The sequence below is a fragment of the Channa argus genome, chromosome 17 (genome assembly GCF_033026475.1).
Source record: "Channa argus isolate prfri chromosome 17, Channa argus male v1.0, whole genome shotgun sequence".
In the NCBI taxonomy this organism is placed as follows: domain Eukaryota; kingdom Metazoa; phylum Chordata; class Actinopteri; order Anabantiformes; family Channidae; genus Channa; species Channa argus.
In genome coordinates this window covers 18,395,212-18,414,377 of record NC_090213.1, presented here as the reverse complement: position 1 = coordinate 18,414,377, position 19,166 = coordinate 18,395,212, and the positions used below count along the sequence as shown (strand labels likewise).

The following is a 19,166-nucleotide window of genomic DNA, read 5'->3' as shown; positions in this document are numbered from 1 at the left end:
TTAATGCTTAATACTGAATGTCGATGGAGATTTGTAGATATTTCATGGCAGCTGGACTTTAATTCTAATTTAAACCTTAGTCGAACAAGATTAACACTGAATTGTTTTTTTATATTAATAGGTCAATCACAAGAACATAATTAAAATTTCTTTAGAGGAAAGTTATTGCCACCTCTCCAGCCAAAAAGGATGAGTCCTTTTCAATACGTAATGAGCCTGGAATGAAACATGCCATTTAAACATTACACGACAAATGTTAATATGTTAACAAAACCGGTGTCATTATATGATGTCATACGGTTTTTAGAACAGTTATTTAAATTGAAAAAAAAAAAAAAAAGTATTTAAAATGTGAAAAAAGTCTATTGGAAACCAATGATCTGCATTTATGCACAGAAAAAGAGGTTTGAATGAAGTTTAAGGGTGAAAACATTTCGCCATGTCTGTAGGCACTACAAGCTACCCCAACACTGTAACACACACACACACACACACGTTCAGACTCACTGCTACTACTTTCCTGTGCAAACATAAAAACACCCTTGCAGGCTGACATACTGAATCATCACGAGACTTATATAGGTCATTTAAATGTGGCCTGCTAGCAGCAGCAGTGAGGCATGCAGAGCAGGGGGATTTCTCTCCTGTCACTGCGTGTTATGGCCAGCGAGGTGGATGAGAGTCGACAGGCTCTCGGCCCAGATGGCCGGCGTGCAAGGTCCTCCGGGGTCCATCCAGATCTCACGCGAATGTATTCATTTTGAGTAGGAGAAGGGGATTGACCATGAATGTGTGTTCTTAACTTTTTAGTTTTAAGCCGTTTTGGAGTGAGGACACTTTGAAAATGAGGTCAAACAAAGTTGACCTCATTTTCAGATGAGGACTACATCAGCATTCTGGTGTTGGGTTTGGGATTTTTGGGTGTGTATAGTGTTTCTGGCGTGTCAACATTTATGTGCCATCTGCACGTGAATATTTGTTCTTCATCTCGGCTTGTGCAAGCCTATATTTCCGTTATACATATTTGTCCATGTCTGTATGTGACAGTATGTGTTCGTCAAGCTGCAAATCTCCACTGCTGGGTTCTATCCATTATAATCTCTGAGGTCCAATCTCTATGAATTATCCTGGATTTATGTACTCTACTGCAACATGTTTACTCCGGGAGACATTAATCAGGGATCAGCCTTGTGTGAATTGGAGAAATGCATGTTCTTGAAATATAACGGCCATGAATTCTTTCTATTCCTATTAAATCTCATTTGCTTCATTTACACATCAAGCGTACCTATGAATTTGTTTCTTTCTGACAGGTGTAGGCTCAATGCTTCTGCCCATTTCCAATCTCAGTGCCAAGCTAAGCCAAGGATGCCCCTTACCTGACCATACTGACCTGACGGTGGCACCGGCCTTCTCACATAACTACCTTTAAAAAAGTTAACGGGCCTATTTCCCGAAATGGCAAATGCTTCTGAATAGCCACGTTCCCGCATCATTTACTAAAAGGAAGACACCGTTCAATTCTTACATTTACAGAAATCACTTCGGTGAAAGTACTAACTGGAAAAATGACCGAGAAAGGATGACATCTGTCATTTTCTACAATCACTATGCTGATTCTAGCATAAACATTGGATCTTTCGACTCCAGTTTTATCGCTTTATCAACCTGCAGCCATGTATTAATTTGTTTTAGCTATGCCATAGACCTCCATTGTTGTCCAAATACTATTAAACACACATCAGTCAGACACACTGCTCCACTAAATTACATATTTCCTTATTCCAAAATTGTGGGGCTACATTTCAATTTGCACTGATGGAACACACTCTGGATTAGTGTGTCTGCGGACGAACAAGTGACCAAACATCAGTTGAGAATATTAAATCATTTTTTAGGCATCCATATAGTAAATGTGGGTCATAAAATAATTTAGAAAATAACCAAATGCATCCTTTAGTTACAATGTGAGAGTTTCTATTACAACTGAACATATCTGCAGTCAAGACCATTAATACTGTAGGTTATTTAATCATCGACCAGAAAAGGAATATCAGTTTGGTTGTGAAACACTTTTCAGGGAACACTCACAATTAACCCATAAATGTTATTTCTAGTCATAAAAATTTTTCACACTGCATGTGTATGGATCACTCCTTGGCATCAGATTTTGCCTCTTCGGGTGATGTAGCATGAAGCATTTCGTGTGATAAAAACCTGTGTGCACAATAAAAGTATGGGTAATGCTTACACGCGAGGGACAAACACACACACACATCTCTGTGTGTCAAAACAAAATAAGGGAGCTTTTGTATTTTTGCTTTATCAACAGATGAGTCAGCGTTTATATTTCAGGATGAGTTACTGTCGAGTCATATGCTGCAGGATGTCTGAGTGGGAAAGCCGGCCGGGGAAAATCTGTATTTATGGTGAAAGAAAAGTTTCCAAGAGGTCACGTGTGTGTGTCATCAGTGTGAGTTTGTGAAGTGAGACACAAGTTGAGGTGCACACACACACACAAACTATTAATAAGACATCGTATAGCCCTAACCGGAAAAGGACACTGTGTTTCCATGGAAACTTGCTCTCCACAGCTGGCAACAAGATTAATTGACTAACAATAAGAATTCAAGACGTGTTTTTTTTTTTTTTTTCTCGGCATTTACACAGCCAGTAGGAATGTTGAAGTGATGCATTTGCTCCAGGGTTTACCAATCAATGTACACGTAAGACACTTACGGCAGCTGTCCGGATGAACAAGTCCAGCTGACATGACTCAACCTTTAGATATGATCCCCCGTTGTTATGGGAGAATTCCCACCCTGAAGCAGGATCAAGACAAAGTCCCTCAAAGGTGGTAGAATGGCAAAAAACACAAAAAAGTAGAAACTTCCTATAATAGTTCTAACAACTATGAAAATATTCCCCTAACATGCTACTGGCAACATGTTCACATTCTATTTTTAATATTGGAGATGTTTCCGTTGAATTACATGAATATCAGTAACTTGTTTTACTATAACTTGACTTTGGTCAGAGGATTGAGTGTCAGCATGTAATTATGGTGAACTACATATGTGAAGACTCTTCAAAATGTAGGTTTTACTCTCTCACAGAACGTGATTTGATATCCAACTAAGCATGATTCAGTTAGTACGGTAGGATTTTTCCTAACATCCCTGTCCTTGTATTTTCTAAGCGATGCTTAGCTGCTATGAGCAGCAGATGAGTACCCGTACGACGCTTACCACAGACTGGTAAATTGCTCCCCATTAAATCACTGACCTCCTTAGTTACACAACAAAACAGTTGAGTTCACTTATGTGTTCAGAAGCTGCTTTTCTATATAAACGTAGGCTTAAATAAATCATAACAATTATATTGACAAAGGTTCTCAGACATCCATAATGAGGTTATTAGAGGACAGCTCTACTTCTTTCTTGTATGTTTGAAACATTTGACCTTGTTCAGTCGAACATGACCAAAAATACATACAACTTTTCAATGAAACACGCCAACAAATCGTGTAGTACTGGGAAAGTTAAGGTCTCCTCTGTGTTTTAATATGGATAACAGCTCGATGGCATAATTACAAATATAGAGTAAGTAGTTCAAAGTCATCTGTCCACAAGATCAACAATTCAATAACCACTTCCAGCCAGACAGCAGCTGTGTCTGCATATTAAAATAAGAATTCGCTCCAGCTCCTAAGGAAAGACTTATGGCATTGACATGCAACCCCTTCTGCATGTGTTTTTTGAGGTGGAGAGTTCAGGTGTTGAGGTTCCTCATACTTGGGAAGTGCCACTGGCTTTGTGACTCATTGCGACAGCCTGGTGAAAAGAGTTGTTTCCTGGTATTAGACTCACTGACCTGATGGTGGCACTGGATCGTATATTAAGGGATCACCAGATGATTAAAGCGGCAATCCAGCCACTTAAACTGTTCATTTTGGATGTGAATCAAAGTCCTCTTTGATACATTGTCAATGATTCGTGAGTAGCCCCTCTTTCACTTTCCCGATGCCTGTATATCAAGCGGTAAAACATAGCGAGCCTACCTTGTCTTTCTCTCCTCAGGGGTGGATATCCTGAAGTTGGTAGCAGCCCATGTGGGCACCCAGTGGATCGACATCTATCAGTCGCTGGCTAACGCTACAGAGCGTGAGGTAGCAGCCTTCTCCAACGGCTACTCGTCGGATCACGAGCGAGCATTTGCAGCTCTGCAGCACTGGACCATCCGGGACAGCGACGCCAACCTGGCCAAGCTCATCAACGCCCTGCACCGGCAGCGGCGCATCGACGTAGTAGAGAAGATCCGATGTGTGATGGAGGATAACCCGCAGGTATGCTGAAAGTTTGAACTAACTATTTGTCTACTGATGTTTTGACAGAACTTATCACAGTAATTCAAGCAGGAACATAACTGTGACCTTTACTGTCTTCACATCTTTCCCAAGTGCAACTTTGTCATCAACAGCTCTGGCACATGCTGTAAAACACACTGTTCTCTGCATCCCCCTCGTACTGAAATCTAATCTGCGAGGACAGTTCTTTGGTGTGTCCCTCTGAAGCCAGTCCCCATGGTGCAGCTGCAGGCCTCATATTAAAGCAGCAGCTGACTTTAAGGGAACGATTTGATGTTTAAAGAGTGATTACACTCACAGCCTCTCTATATGAACAGAAAAGGTTTTGAAAAATATTTGTGGAGATAAGTGAATTAATTAAGGGGGAAAGTAGTGTGAGTCTGGATCAGATTTCTGTCCTTTTAAGGTCTGGGTGGATATTCAAAGGTTCTTGTGAGGTCCCAGCAAATTACAGCAACACTAGATGGCTGCACGACAGGACCTTTTTATCTCTTATTCTTATGGTTGAGATGCAGAAAGATGTTTTTAAATGTATAGACAATGTGTCATTCTAGATGTGCCATCACGTGATGGATATACATATATTGTGAAATCAAAGTATTTTTACAGCAAAACTGATGGGAGGGAAGCAGGTGGGACTGGCAGGGTTAAATCGTAGGAGAACTGATGAGGAAACTGTGAATAGGTGTGTGTGAGCAGAGAAGGGGAAGTGGGGGCATCTAGTGGGTGGGTGGAGTGTGGCAGGAGACAGAAGCAGAACATCTATTAAAGTAGAACGGAAGGAACCAATGATCTTGTGCGTCCTCACTGATAGGACACCGTTACTGGTTTTGAACTTGCTTCTTTTGGTTCTAGTTTGGGTTCTACATGTACAAATATAAGGTTTTTTTTTTTTTTTACTAGAGTACTTTCGGCAAACTGTGCATATGTGTTGATCTTACCCATTTCTGGCAGATATTTATCGTAAATGTAGCTTTTCATCTTCCTTTCTGACCTCTGATGACTGTAACGTGGAAACATCTACCAGGTAGCACAACATCCTAGCTTGTCAAATCACAGAACAAATGAGATGTGTGCATCCAGATAAACTCTGATACAAATTAAATTCACTTATAAAAAAATGACGAGACAAGTGAAAATTTGCTTCCCTTAAAGCCATAATATGCAACTAAAGCTAGTGCTAGTATTGATCTTAAAGTCTCTTGTGCTTCTCTCAGTAATCCATTTCCCTGCTCTGCTACACTGGGCTTCAAAGTGCTTCATGTTCTCATTGATGTGAAATTTAGCCTAACATCACTAAAAACACAACCTAGAGTTTGATTTCTTGAAAAAGGATTCTTCATTAATTTGAATTTGTTATTAATTTATTTACTTTTGATAAATACCACCAGATAATTCTTTTTTTATTCACTTAGATATGTTTGACACGATCGATTTTTCCTCAGGCTTATTTGTGTGAGAGCATCAGTGGCATGTGTCTGAGAGCAAAGCGGGATTTGATAAATTGAACATTAACGGTGGTTAAACACAAACCACTAACATGTATTTTATTTTCAGTACTGCACATGCGCATGCACAGTATTTTCTCTGTCCAGCCTTTACTTGTCTTCTGCACACTTCCAATTGCCATTTTTATGCCGCGGTTTAGTTTCTCAAAAACAATCCTGATACTGTTTGAGTTCATTCTCTCAATAGTGCATCACGGTATGTGCTGCTGGATCATTTTATTTTAATAAACCCCCCCCATGTCTCATGTCGTACATCACTCATGGGCCCCTTGTGACCTGCTTGTTATCAGTCTCATACCGTAATCACAAACACACACACACACACAAACTATGAACACAAGGGGACACTGGGGGCACACTGAATCCTTCATCACCATCCACTTTCCTCCAGCTGTCCTCTAACTTTCTGGTAATTTGTATCAAAGTAGTGTTGTTAACACACTCTCCAAGGTCAGCACTGCACTGAGTCTTGTTCAACACACAACAACCGTCCGGACCTGGTGTCTCAGCCTAATGGTGGCTTTTGTAATTAGTCCTTTCATCACAGCTTAATAATCAGCAGAAGATAATGGGATCAATCGTGGATAAGATAACAGATAATTACGTTTTTTAATGAGGGAGGACATTACGATCTTTGGGATTGTGTTAAAGGGTCCACAGGAAGGGCGAGCAGTTCTGTTGGAACAACTAATGGATGCACTTATATCTATTGGGGACAAATACACTTTATACAATATGTGGACACTGTACACACCAGTTTTAGCAAGACCTCAGTGAGACATCAGAAGTAGCTGAGCCAAAAGGCAGAGCTCTGGAAGGCGGTCGGTCAATCATTCCACCCCTCACCTCTGGTCATGAGGTTTGAACAGTGACTAAAGGACAGATCACAAATGTGAGCAGCTGATAGGAGTTGTCTGAAAGACAGGGTACAGTGTAGGGACATCAGGAGAGACTTTGGAGGCGAGCCATCGATTCTTCCTGTTACGAGAAACCAGTTGAGGTGGTCCTATCGAAGTACGTCTGATAGGTTACCCGGAACACACTCGGGAGATTATACATTTCATCTGCCCTGGGAACATGCGGTGGAGCTAGAAAACACTCCTAGGTTGTGGGACATCTGGACTACTATTCTTAACCTGTAGCTACAACGACCCAATACTGTTTATTGGTATAGCATAAAGAAGTGCTGACCTGTGTGTGTCTGTGACAGATGGCTTGAGACCGTGTTTAGTGTCTTTTTATTTGAAGACGGGGCCTAATTCTAATATTAGTCTAAAGCACAGCGTGATAAAAATACTGCTGCAGTCTGTGGATAAGATTGCTGAACAGTGACTCAACAGTTCCTCGGCCGGGCCGGGAAAATCCTGGCTCTGAAAACCTCATTTCAGTCTGTTTTTGACCAAGAAGTGCCCAGTTAATTGGTTTTTGAAGGTGGCACAAGACCAGCAGTTGAAAGGCTGTAATGAATGAGGTATGAGTGCGTGTAGCCGTGTGAGCAGAAGCACCGAGGAAACGGGATGTGCAGTCTTTCCGGAAGAATTACTACAGTTAGAAAATCTAAGTACGTTGATGTTCTCTTGTTGCTGTGATGGATTACAGTGGATTGAGCTTCATGCGACAGTAAGTTTTAGCTTAAGTTGCATATTGTAGCTTAACTTAGGTTAGATAGTTGTACATGCACAAGATTTCTTTCTCACACATTTCAAAAATGAAGTATAACCTTCAATGCTGAGCACTGTATGAGAAAGTTTAGCCTAATTAATCAGTGCAGATTACTCGTTTGTTTTTTCCTAGGCTGGACCCAGGTCCCAGTCCCCAGGATCAGTCGTGAGCTGTAAAGTAATTTTGCTGCAGTGGGAAACAGCAGTATTGATAATTCCAAAGTGATCATGCTTGTTTAGTTTTATTTAACCAAGGTAAGTTAATCGAGAACCAATTCTTATTTAGAATAACAACCTGGCAAAAAAAAACAAGAAAAATAAAAACGTTTGCTCAAAAAAAGTTTTCATAATATAATCAGGCCAAGACATAGTTTTCAATATTACAAATCTGCTAGAATCTGTACACTCCGTTATTTGTTATACAACATCTCATCCATCCATTATCTGTAACTGCCTTTACAGTTCAGGGTCACAGGGGGCTAAAGCCAATCCCGGCCGTCACATGGGGAGAATTAGGGTGCACACTGGACAGGAGTCGACTCTATCTCAGGGCCAACGCAGAGAGACATACACAGACAGAAAACCATATACACATTCACACCTACAGGTCATTTAAAATCACCAATTAACCTGACGTGCGTGTTTTTGAACTGTGGGAGGAAACGTAACATTACTGTCGTAACATTACTTTGCTTAATGTTTCAGTTATGTTTGGGTCCAGACAGATACAATAACATTTGAACCTAGACTTACACATTGTAGGATTCTAACAGGGCCAAGATAAAGATGTAAGTAGAGGTGATTTGAGAACTGTGTCAACATCCAGCTAATCACATATTTTATGAGAAGTATTGAAACATGATACAATCTGCCACGGAACCTTTTGTTATGTTCCTTTTTTTTATGAAATGGTCTGGCTTTTAGCGATTTGATTATTTATAGTAGAGCCACACAGCGAGATGCAGACACACATGCAGACATCTTTCATTTCCTCTCTTTATGTGTCCTTTTTCTTCCTCCTTCTCCTTATTGCTTACTCCTTCTCTCCGAATTGATTGCCCAAAACAACCCAACTACATACAGTAGTCATTTTCTCTTCCTACCGCAATGATGCACAATAAAAGGCAATTTCTGCCCCAACTGGGTGTTTATGAGACAGGTCCCATTAGACGCCTTTCAGTCGCTTCCACAACGAGCCCTATACAATAATAAAACAAAACCGCATCCATTACTTTGTGGGGGCAAGAATTCCCAGAAACTGCACTGATAACGAGATTGTCTGCATATTTCTGTGAGTAGTCTGGGACCAGGCTACTTTAAGTGTCCTAGATGAATTAGTGGTAAAGGTTAAGCGTACTGTACATCAGAGCTCACTGCATGGGCTGATTTACCGTCTCAACTGCAACGTACTCAACAGCAGCTAAACATCTGTTTAGGGACTAATTAATGCTGAGAGACTGTACTGTAACTTTTTAAAATCGAAATAATCAAAATATCCCGTGTGTGTGTGTGTGTGGGTACAGTATATGTTGAGCTGGGTGTGTGTCTAAGCCCCAGCCCTTGTTTTGTGCTAACAGGACTAGCTTAGTCTCTCTCTCTCTCTCTCTCTCTCACACACAAACACACACATCAGCCTGGGATCCGTCTGGAACAGTAGTGCTGTTCTTCTCCAGCTCCATCCTCAGCAGCTCAGGTCTGATCTCTCCGAGGCCGACGGCACGAAGAAATCAGACCCCATGTGACGCGAGGGCATTTCAGACACAGCGCTCTCTCCACCTGGGTGTGCAGTGTTGCTCTCGTGAAATTGAGGGGCCTTTTCATATAACGGTGGCTTGATGTTTGCTTTGTCTGTCAGTGCAAAGGAATTCAGTGTATACAGCCTGTACATTAGGCCTGCAGACCACTGCCTCTCACATTTAATTACAACAATGATAATTACAACGGCATGTGAAATGTGTGGCGTTTTCGACCTAGATTGGCTGTTTGAGGCGTTCATGAAGCCATTTTGTTATTTCTTATAAGCGCTATGGTAGAAGCATGGACAGAGTATGAGAAAACGGGCCTCCGAGTGCAGGAAGACAGTTTCTGTCTGATCAGTTTGGATAGTTTTGGACATAATAATATATGTAATATAATATCTCATAAAATGGTTGGGTCGCAGCTCTTGGGTATCATCGATTACTGTAATTGTTGATGACGTTTCTTTCACGCTCTTACCAGGAGTCACCCCTTACGTAAACCAAGAAGCGAACCAGGCTACAATTTCAGAAATGTCACTGAAAGGGAAAGGTTCTTCTTTGTGTGGTTGGGAATGTTCCCGGAGCCATTTCCATTGTGTTGTGGCTTTTGCAGCATGTTTCGTAATTTGGCTTTCTGCAGTGCTTTGAGCTCTCAGGGCCACCGTTTCGTCCTCTAAACTGGAACTGTACAACTCTGACACACCTGCTGCATCTGTACTCGCACAGTTAGTGGCAGTAGCGCAGCAAACGTCCTTGTTTGATTGGCCTGTTTCCCGACGCTGTTCTCGTCAGTCACAACTTTTAATCTTCTTAATCTCTGCATACTATAAACAAGCAGAACCAGAAATAGAAAAATTGTCTTCTGTGGCTGGTTTTTACTCCTCCGTTCATGCTCAGTAGGAGGAGAATCAGCTGTTGCGCAGTGCATTGCTGTTTTAATGTTGACAAAGATAAATGCAGAAACAACCGGAAGCAGGTTGCACCTGGCGCAGCTTAATGTAGACTGTCCTTTTGTCCTTTAACGAAGACAGTGTACTCTTGAGCTAAACCACTGAACCTCCTGTGTACTTTGGAAGACTGTGGTTGTGCCGGGGAGCTGTCAGTCTGCAGTAATGCACACAGTGTTAACTAAATCTTCTTGTTGGTGCCTTTTAAATGTGGACGACAGCTTTAAAGGTCTTGTGGTTGTGTGTTAATGTGTCTATATGCTCCTTTGTTAGAGACAAAGCATGTTTGTTCTGTCAGGATAACACTGCAGCCCAGTGACGCACACACTACAGCACTGAGACAAAGACAGAGAGAGAGAACAGAGAACATGTCCTGCTGAAGCTCATTTCTGTGGATCAGGCCCCAGTCTCAGGAGAAAATCCATCAAAACAAATTGGAGCCTTCACTGACTCAAAATGGATGTTATCAAAAGAAAAGTATTTGGCTCAGTCGAATTAGCCAGGTTTTGTCTGTTTGTTTGTTCCCAATCTTCCAGTAGTTGAATAAAATGACCTCTCTGCCGCTGCGACCTTTTGGCCCGACTGAGTTCGCGCTGTGAAAAACAAGACGCGCTCTCATGATCTCATCCCCGAACCAGTCACTACTGGTTCAAACCGCAGGTTCATTATTAGAGAGAGAGCGAGTGAGTGGGTGAAAGGGGAAAGAGGGGGCTTCCAACGATGGAAGAAGGAGAGGAAAAGTGGAAAGACGAGAGACACCGAGAACAGGAGCGGAGACAAAATCGGACAAAGAGAGAAGGCAAAAAAAAAAAAAAAGGATTGTTACACCTTGACAGGATCATCCTGTTGTGCGCCTAGGACTAAGTTAAAGAGGTACAGAGACAGTAAGGGAACGTGGACATTGAGATGTAAACAAAGAATGGTAAGAATTTGGAGATGAGGGACAAACAGACAATGATGATGAATTTTTTGTCTAATAGACTCGTGTGTTATGGGAGCAGGAAACCCCCCCGTTTAAAGTGTGCATCTTTGTTTCTCGCGTACTCATCTTCTTCCCCTTCCTTCCTCTTCCTCTCGTCTCTCTTTGTTTCCATATACAGTTTGACATCAACCAGCTGATGACCTCAGTGAATGTAAGCCAAAGCCTCAGTCCCATCCACAAGCTGCTTGAGTCTCCCAGCAGCCTCGGCAGCAGCAACAGCGGTAGTGTGGGCGGGGCCACTGGTGCGAGTGTGGATCGGTCGCCGGTGGACCGAGCCAAAGGCTTCTTCCCTGATGAGTCGGAGCCTCTGCTCCGCTGTGACTCCACCTCTAGCAAAGACTCCGCCCTCAGCAGGAATGGCTCCTTCATTACCAAAGGTGGGAGGTCAAACACAGGAAGACAGTTTATTGAGGGAAACCTAACTTCTACTTTGAGTCCTTGGCAATGTTGATGAAGTAAATACGCTCGAGCATGTGACTAACCATCAATATTCATCCCAAAATGTATTCAGCAGTGGCCAAACCCTATTAGGCAGTGAACAGTCAGCTCTTGAAGTTGACATGTTGGAAGCTGGAAGAATTGACAGCTTTGGGCGACTTTGACAAGGACCAAGCTCTGATAGCTAGAGGAGGGGGTCAGTGCAGTATTTGCACTATGCACTCAGCAGTATCTACCAACAGTGGTCCCAGCGTAGTAAATCTGTGTTCTATCAAACAGAGGAGCTACTGTAGTCCAGATTGCTCAAAAATGTAATGCTGGCTATGACTGACAGGCGTCCGAGCACACAGTTACATCACAGCTTGTATGAGGTATCTGGTTCGGAGAGGACGCTCATATGATTGGTTAAAAAAAAAAAAAAGCATCATGAAGCAGAGCCTCCTCTTACTATACAGGTAAGATTTGGGAGCCATGCTTCTAAAATAAATCAGATAAAGAAGAGATGTCATTATTTAGCCGCTGACTATTTACATGGATTTTCAGTTTCTTCAGGTTTCTAGGTCTAAACCTAATCTTCCAGATTTCTCCTAGTAACCCAGTTACTTTATTGCATCTAAGACAGTGTTTAAATGTATAAAACATATATTATAAATATAATGAAAACATATATTAACAGTTTAAAAACAGCCATTTGAATGAAATACCCAGTTATCTCATAATGTAGCATCAGTAAATTACAGTAGTACTAGGAGGATATTATTAGGTAATGTTTTATTATCCCCAAAGTTACTTTGATAAAAAGGCATCTTATTCATTATCATATCGAAATTCATGACAATACAATGACAATAAAGTATCTATTTATCTATTGACTGGAGAGTTCCTCCCAAACGTCCCACAGTTTGAGGTATTATTTCCATCTACTGCTGCTCTGTACTTCAATTTCACAGCATTTTAAAAAATATATTTTTTCTCCGCTACATTTATATTTATTATTGTAACTAAATACTTTTCAAATGATAAAAAAATAAGGTAAATACAAAAAGCTCAGGTGTTACAGGCTGCAACATTAAAGTGATGAACACATTACGGTAATGCATCAATAAATATCATCCAATAATATCATGTGAATATATTGATGTGAACTAAACTTTTCTTTATGATGTTTACTTTTACTGTTGATGCTTTGATCTAATACTTCTTGTACCTTTTCTCAAGGCACATTTTCACACAGTATTTCCACACTTTTACTTTTGTAAATGATCTGCTGGAGAACTTGCTTTGCTGATAGATGCCACTGTTACTTTCTTCACACCAGACACACATTTACTGTAAATGATGCTACAACAGGTTGCTCAGTTCAGACCTGGATATGTGGGCATTCATTGCCCTCGTGTGGTCACTTTGGGTATTGCTCATAAATGAAACGAATTTTCTCTATTCTATCAGACATTTTAGCAATAATAGAAAACCGTTTAAAGATCTATGCATAAACACAAAAGTGTATAGAAATTTCGAGAGAGATTGTTGATCTGTGGAAGTTAGGATTTATTATGACTGATTATTGCCATTATTATTAAGAGTGAAGATTTCTGGATGTAGTGAGAGAGGACATGAAGTTAGTCTGTGTGAGAGAAGAGGATGCAGAGGACAGGGTTAGATGGAGGCACCTGATTCGCTGTGGCGACCCCTGAAAGCGAACAGCGCAAAGGAAATGAAGAATACTAAGAGTGGGGGCCTGGTGGCTCAGTGGTAGAGCACTGGGTTGGGATCCAGAAGGCAGCAGCTAAAATCCCATCCCACCAGGTGTTGCCCCACCCAGGCACCAAGGGCCGCCCTGGTGCCAGTCCCGAGCCGGGGCAAAATGGGAGGGTTGCAGCGGGAAGGGCGTCCTGCGTAAAAAACACATGCCAAAGCAACGTGCAGAACATGTTCCGCTGTGGCGACCCCTGAAGGGACAAGCCGCTGATTGTCGTTATTATTAAGCAGGAATGAAAAAACAAAGCTTTCATTCCACACGCGCACATCATGTTATGCTCAGCATGCTTGTGTCTCAGCCCTTTTTGGAATGGTTTGCTGCAAAAACAGGTTTGAATTATTTGCTAATTCCTACATTCTCGTGTTATTGACAATTTACACAGTGTTCCAGCTTTTCAGGGAAAAGGGTTTGTTCAAGTTCCTTCGCAATCTCAAAACTATACTTAGGACATATTTACAATAAACTTCAAGGAGGTATGATGGAAACCTAGTCCACAGCTTTTGCACAAAATGTGTGTTCTGAGAATCCGGTGATGTAGCTCACCGAGATGGATTGTGAACTACAGTAACTGGCAAGTTAACAATGCATAACTGTTGGCAATGTGCCAGCACCAGTCGGCTACAAACCAGTTTCCTGTTTACAGCCAGCTTGTTAGGCTGCCCTGGGGCACTTTTCTTACCGGCTTAGTCATATTGCACGTGGTTTTGCGCTCATGTGATTAAAAGGCAAAGAAAATATGACTTTCAACTTACAATGGGACGGTGTGTTATATTCGTATCATTGACTCCTGTCTCATATACTGTATGCAGTTATTCATGTTTCGGTGGGGTAGTTTATGAACAGTCCAACTTCATCTGGAAGTTGATTCATGGTCTCTGGATCAGGTGGACAATGGAAAGGGTGTAATTAGGGACACCTGGCAAGTTGGGACAAGTTATGAAAGCCTTCTCCGCTTTGTTAGCTCCTCATTCTGTTGAAGGGCAGCGCTGTCAGATTGCAGTGTGTTGAATATGACACATTATTAGCAGATTCACTGATCAGTGAATTGCACTGAATTGAATTGGTTTGAGTACAAAGTTCCACCCTTTGAAATGACCTTAAATGTATAATTAAACCTGCATGGAACTGTTCACCATTTGTTGCAGAAACAACGTGTAAACACAACTCTTGACCTGCCACGATGAACTTGTTAGGAGCCCAGTATTTACTCCTCTTTCAGCTCTGGTTTAACTTCTAGAGTTTACGGATTGTCCTATGTGGGTTGCACATATCATTGGATCGGTAAACACATATCGATTAGTGCAGCTTTCTAATAATTACATAACTGTCTCCTGTGTTTCCCCTCCAGAGAAGAAAGACACTGTGCTTCGGCAGGTGCGTCTGGACCCCTGCGACCTGCAGCCCATTTTTGATGACATGCTGCACATCCTGAACCCAGAAGAGCTGCGCCTCATTGAGGAGATCCCGGCCGCTGAGGACAAACTGGACCGGCTCTTTGAGATCGCGGGAGTCAAGAGTCAGGAGGCCAGTCAGACACTGCTGGACTCTGTCTACAGCCACCTCCCCGATCTGTTATAGAGGAGGAATGAGGAAAGAAAACACACTTACGAGAATACGATTAAAAAGGAATGTCTAAGTGGGAGGCATGAGTCACATCTGGTATTGTTCAGATAAGGCTTTGTTTGATATTTGATCTCAACCTAGAGCGACCTGTCACGTCATTTCATCGTGTCACATCGCTTGAGGTGGTTGTTGTTGATGAATTGTCTACCATCACCTTCCGGTGACTCTTTGAAATATTTAGTGATGCTTCACCACAGCCTTTGTCCTCTATTGTTTTCTGTGTACATTCATCCTTCACCAGCCTCAGTTGGTTTATATAATCCAAGCCTGTAGAGTTTTACAACAGCTAGTACTTGTTCCTACTTTATTTAAAGGGCGACTTCCCCAATTTTCCACTTGCTTTCTATGGCTTTAGTTTAGGGTGTAAATGAACATTAATGCTTTTAAACTTCCCTCTGAATTTCCTATTTTAACACATTTCTCTGCTTCTAGCTGAAAAACTCTTTCAGATGACATCACGCACACAGTTTTTCATCATCAGATACCATCTGGGAGAGCTCTGAAACAGCAGGTTGACCATGATCCATACTGTGAGCAACAAGGTAACATAATCTGAACTAAAGGCTCCTCCGTGTGATGTCACCTGGAGGCTTCTTTCAGCTAGAAGTAGAGGAATCTTTTAATGCAGGGAAATCCGACGGAACTTTAACCCTCTTGAGTCATGCGGGCGTGCCGGCGCGTCCAAATCACACGACCTCTTCAAGACGATGTAGCAGGAAAAATGACGGCAATGCTTTGAATATTCTCCCCCCGTGGCAAATCTGCCGACGACAAAACTTAGCAAAAACACTTGTGTGGTTTAGATCAATGTGTTATTACACTGCGTCACGCAGGTGAGGTTGTGCTGAAAACGATTACACCGACTATTGGCACGGTAACAGTTTTATGGTCAGATATCCAGGTGAAATCTAAAGTATTCAAAAAAGACCAGATACACCCTGTACTCCAGAGGGTTAATGCCATTCCTTCACATGCACCACTCAAACTAGAACCAAAAGAAGCGGGTTTGGGTGCCAGTGAAGGTGTCCTTTAAGTAAGTTCAGCCTTGTTTAAGGTGATGTTCTGAGTGTTATGACCGTAATAGCAATGTGACCAATGCCTTGATGTTGTAAGGGATAAAACAGACTGTTTTTTTGTTGTTGGCAGTGCCAATCATTCAGGCTTCTCTTGCCTTTACCCTTACCAGAAAAGAAACTCCACACAGACAATAGTAAATAAGTTATAACTCGACTCAAACACTGGGATAATTTTTTACTTTTAATGGGTTTAAGGATATCATGAATTAACTTTTAACTCATGTGCCTAAAACTTGCTAAAATCCCCTTTCACTCATTGGTCCTGCTTTCTTTCTCCTTTCACTTCCTTCAGGTGTTTGCGCTGCACCTGGAGCAGTTTAGCCCGTAACCAGCAGATTAGAGGCCGGACTGTTCTGAAACCAAAGCCGTGTATCTGAAACAGTATGGACACATGGCTTTGGAAGCCTTTTCACTGATGGACAAATATATACGATATATTTCTGCCAGTGCGCACATGCAGGTCTTTGCTAACTAGCTGTTCGCTTCAACGCATATAACGGCGATTGAGGGTTCTCAGTCCATTTTTGAGCCTCACATAGGATCATCATTTGATCAGATGACGGTGTGTGAGCATTAAAAAAAAAAAAAAAAAAAAAAAAAACAAGCATAAAAAGCAAGGGATTTTTTTTATGCCGCTGTATGTTGCAACATACTCTGTGTAGTTAATATTACAATGTCATAATGATGCACTAATACTATTTTCTTTTAGGGAATCAGACGTGTTTTTTCTTCCTTTAGAAATTACATTTTATTTTCCTGTAACGTTTTCTATATTTAGTTCGATTCATTATGTCATCGTAGCATCTCATTGTTAGCAATTTGTCTGATCTGTATACTTTCCATGGGCATTCAGATAAACCTCCCCTTCCCCCCCACCCCCCACCCCCTTTCCTGGCATTACAACATGTCCAGGCTGGGATGTAAGATATGCATACTGTACCTTACTTGAAGTCTGTCTACTTGTGTTGATTTAAAGTTTGAGGAAGAAATAATGTACTCTTTCAGTTCCTTCCACATAAAATAACAGTAGAGCTGAAAAGCACCACCAAATAACACGGAGGGGAGGAGAAGATTCTACAGGTCCTGCGTAATAGACTCACCAAGTCAGTTACTAACAGAAGTTGCTGTGGTGCTACTGTAGGTGTAAAACTCCCATCGGCTGACACAGGGGGCCTTAACCCTGGACTAATGACTATTTAAAGTATTCCAGACTGAGTGAAGACTGTGCTGCGCTGTTAATGAGGATGAGGATGATGGATATCATACAGATGCTTGTGCCTGCTCTCAGCGGGGTGTGAGTTTTTATTTTTTATTTTTAAGGAAGAAAGTCTAAGAGAGCGAGAAGTAAGAAGTGCAAACGGGGCTCGAGTGGATGATGTCATCAAATTTCACATGTGTAACCACTATGTTTACTACTATGTAACCTCTTAAAATCACCTAATTAAAGCTCATAATTTGTCATAACAATGTTGTCAATTATTCCGATTTTTAATTTGAGATTAGAACCCGACACCAGTGTCATTAATATTCACCAATTTTCAACTAGATTCCTGTGGTTCTCATACATAAATATATATAGATGAATGATCTTTAAACTGTCCGTCATGTCTTTGGCTCAGTCTCAAGCTGAAAAACCCCAGACGTTCGGATGAGGGTCTCACTGTGCACTAATGGAACACACCTGGGCAAATCCAGAAGGGCAACGAGTTGCTTTGCAGAACAATTGTCGAGTTTTATTTCATTTTGAAACATTTACAACTTATCATGCCCGTTTGTATAATTAAAATAAAAACCAAACCTAAGGGACATGTGGGTTAAATATTTTGAAGTCCTGGTCAGAGAAACACTTGAAGCACTTAACGAGGAAAAACTGGGGCGTCCTCATGGCCTGAGTCACGTTGCAGATCCATGGGGTGAAAGAAAGGTCCTGTTTTTCTTCATGCAGCAATACTTACAACTTGAAAAATGCTTAAACATACTGATGTAATCATTAGATCACACTTGGGAACAAATGTCAAACATCAAACGGCAGCTTTTTTTTTTTTTTTTTTTACCAAACTCACACCGTCAGTGCCCGGCAGTCAGCGTCCATGTTAACTGTTGTCTTCAGCCTTTTCTCTCCGGGAATGTTAACTTTCTTGTGGACGTGAGCAGTTTGAGCAGAATGTGGTAATGCTGCATTCAAATGCTGCCTTAAAGGTGAAAATACAACCCACTGCTGATCATAGTACAATACATGAAACACATCATTCATAGCACGGTATGGACTCAGTGTCACTGTGTTGTATCATAACATCATAGCAGCATCATATTCTATTTCGAACATTTGATTTTATGGCTTCGGGGAGATGTTGGAAATTTTTAGCACTTACATTTAAGTAATAATTCAACTTAACAGCACCTCACAACTAAACACTAAAATACACACATACAAATCTCCTACATTACGTAGTGTCTTCAATGCCCAGTGCTGTGCTTCTCATTGTCCTACTCATTTTCAACCCCTAGTGCAGTTTAAATTTAAGAAAACAACTCAGCAGCATCATTTCTACAGACAACACGAAAACAAAAGTCGTTAGACTGTCTGATCTGAAGTGAAGTAGTTTCAACCTGAGACATTCAGGGCAAAAAACTTTGTATATAAAAAAACCTTTGGGTGTCTATGTCACCTGCACATGTGATGAAATACCACCAGCTCTTTCATTACCATCAAACACAAATTAGAAATATTTTTTTTTTTTTAATCTTTACTTTTTCATCTCTTAGTGTGTTAACAACCTTGGTTGCAAGCATTATACATAGAGAGTATTGGTTTATTTCACAAAGTCAAACTGGTTTGAACAAGCAGTCTGTGTTCATACCTAATAAATTCCAGTGATTATTTCTAAAAGCACTGGCTCCAATCCAACTGTGCTATGCAAAGGCTGCAGATAATGATTTTGCAGTCACAGAACCACAGTCACCACAAATTCAAAAATGATCTTACGACTAGAGTTAGTCCTTTGTCATGCTGCACGCTCAATCTACACTCTGAGCACTAAGCTTGCACACACACACACACACAAAA

At 41.3% G+C, this 19,166-nt stretch overlaps 1 protein-coding gene across 2 annotated transcripts in view; it reads left to right on the top strand.

Annotated features, from left to right (window-relative positions):
* tnfrsf21 (tumor necrosis factor receptor superfamily, member 21) overlaps nucleotides 1-16,964 on the top strand; it is a 37,874-nt gene extending 20,910 nt beyond the window's left edge. For both annotated transcript variants that reach the window (XM_067481955.1, XM_067481956.1), the window contains exons 4-6: nucleotides 4,080-4,345; nucleotides 11,322-11,580; nucleotides 14,749-16,964. In XM_067481955.1, the coding sequence (XP_067338056.1) occupies nucleotides 4,080-4,345; nucleotides 11,322-11,580; nucleotides 14,749-14,978 (755 nt within the window). In that variant the 3' untranslated portion in view covers nucleotides 14,979-16,964. The remainder of the gene's footprint in view (nucleotides 1-4,079; nucleotides 4,346-11,321; nucleotides 11,581-14,748) is intronic.
* The last annotated feature ends 2,202 nt before the right edge of the window (nucleotides 16,965-19,166 follow it).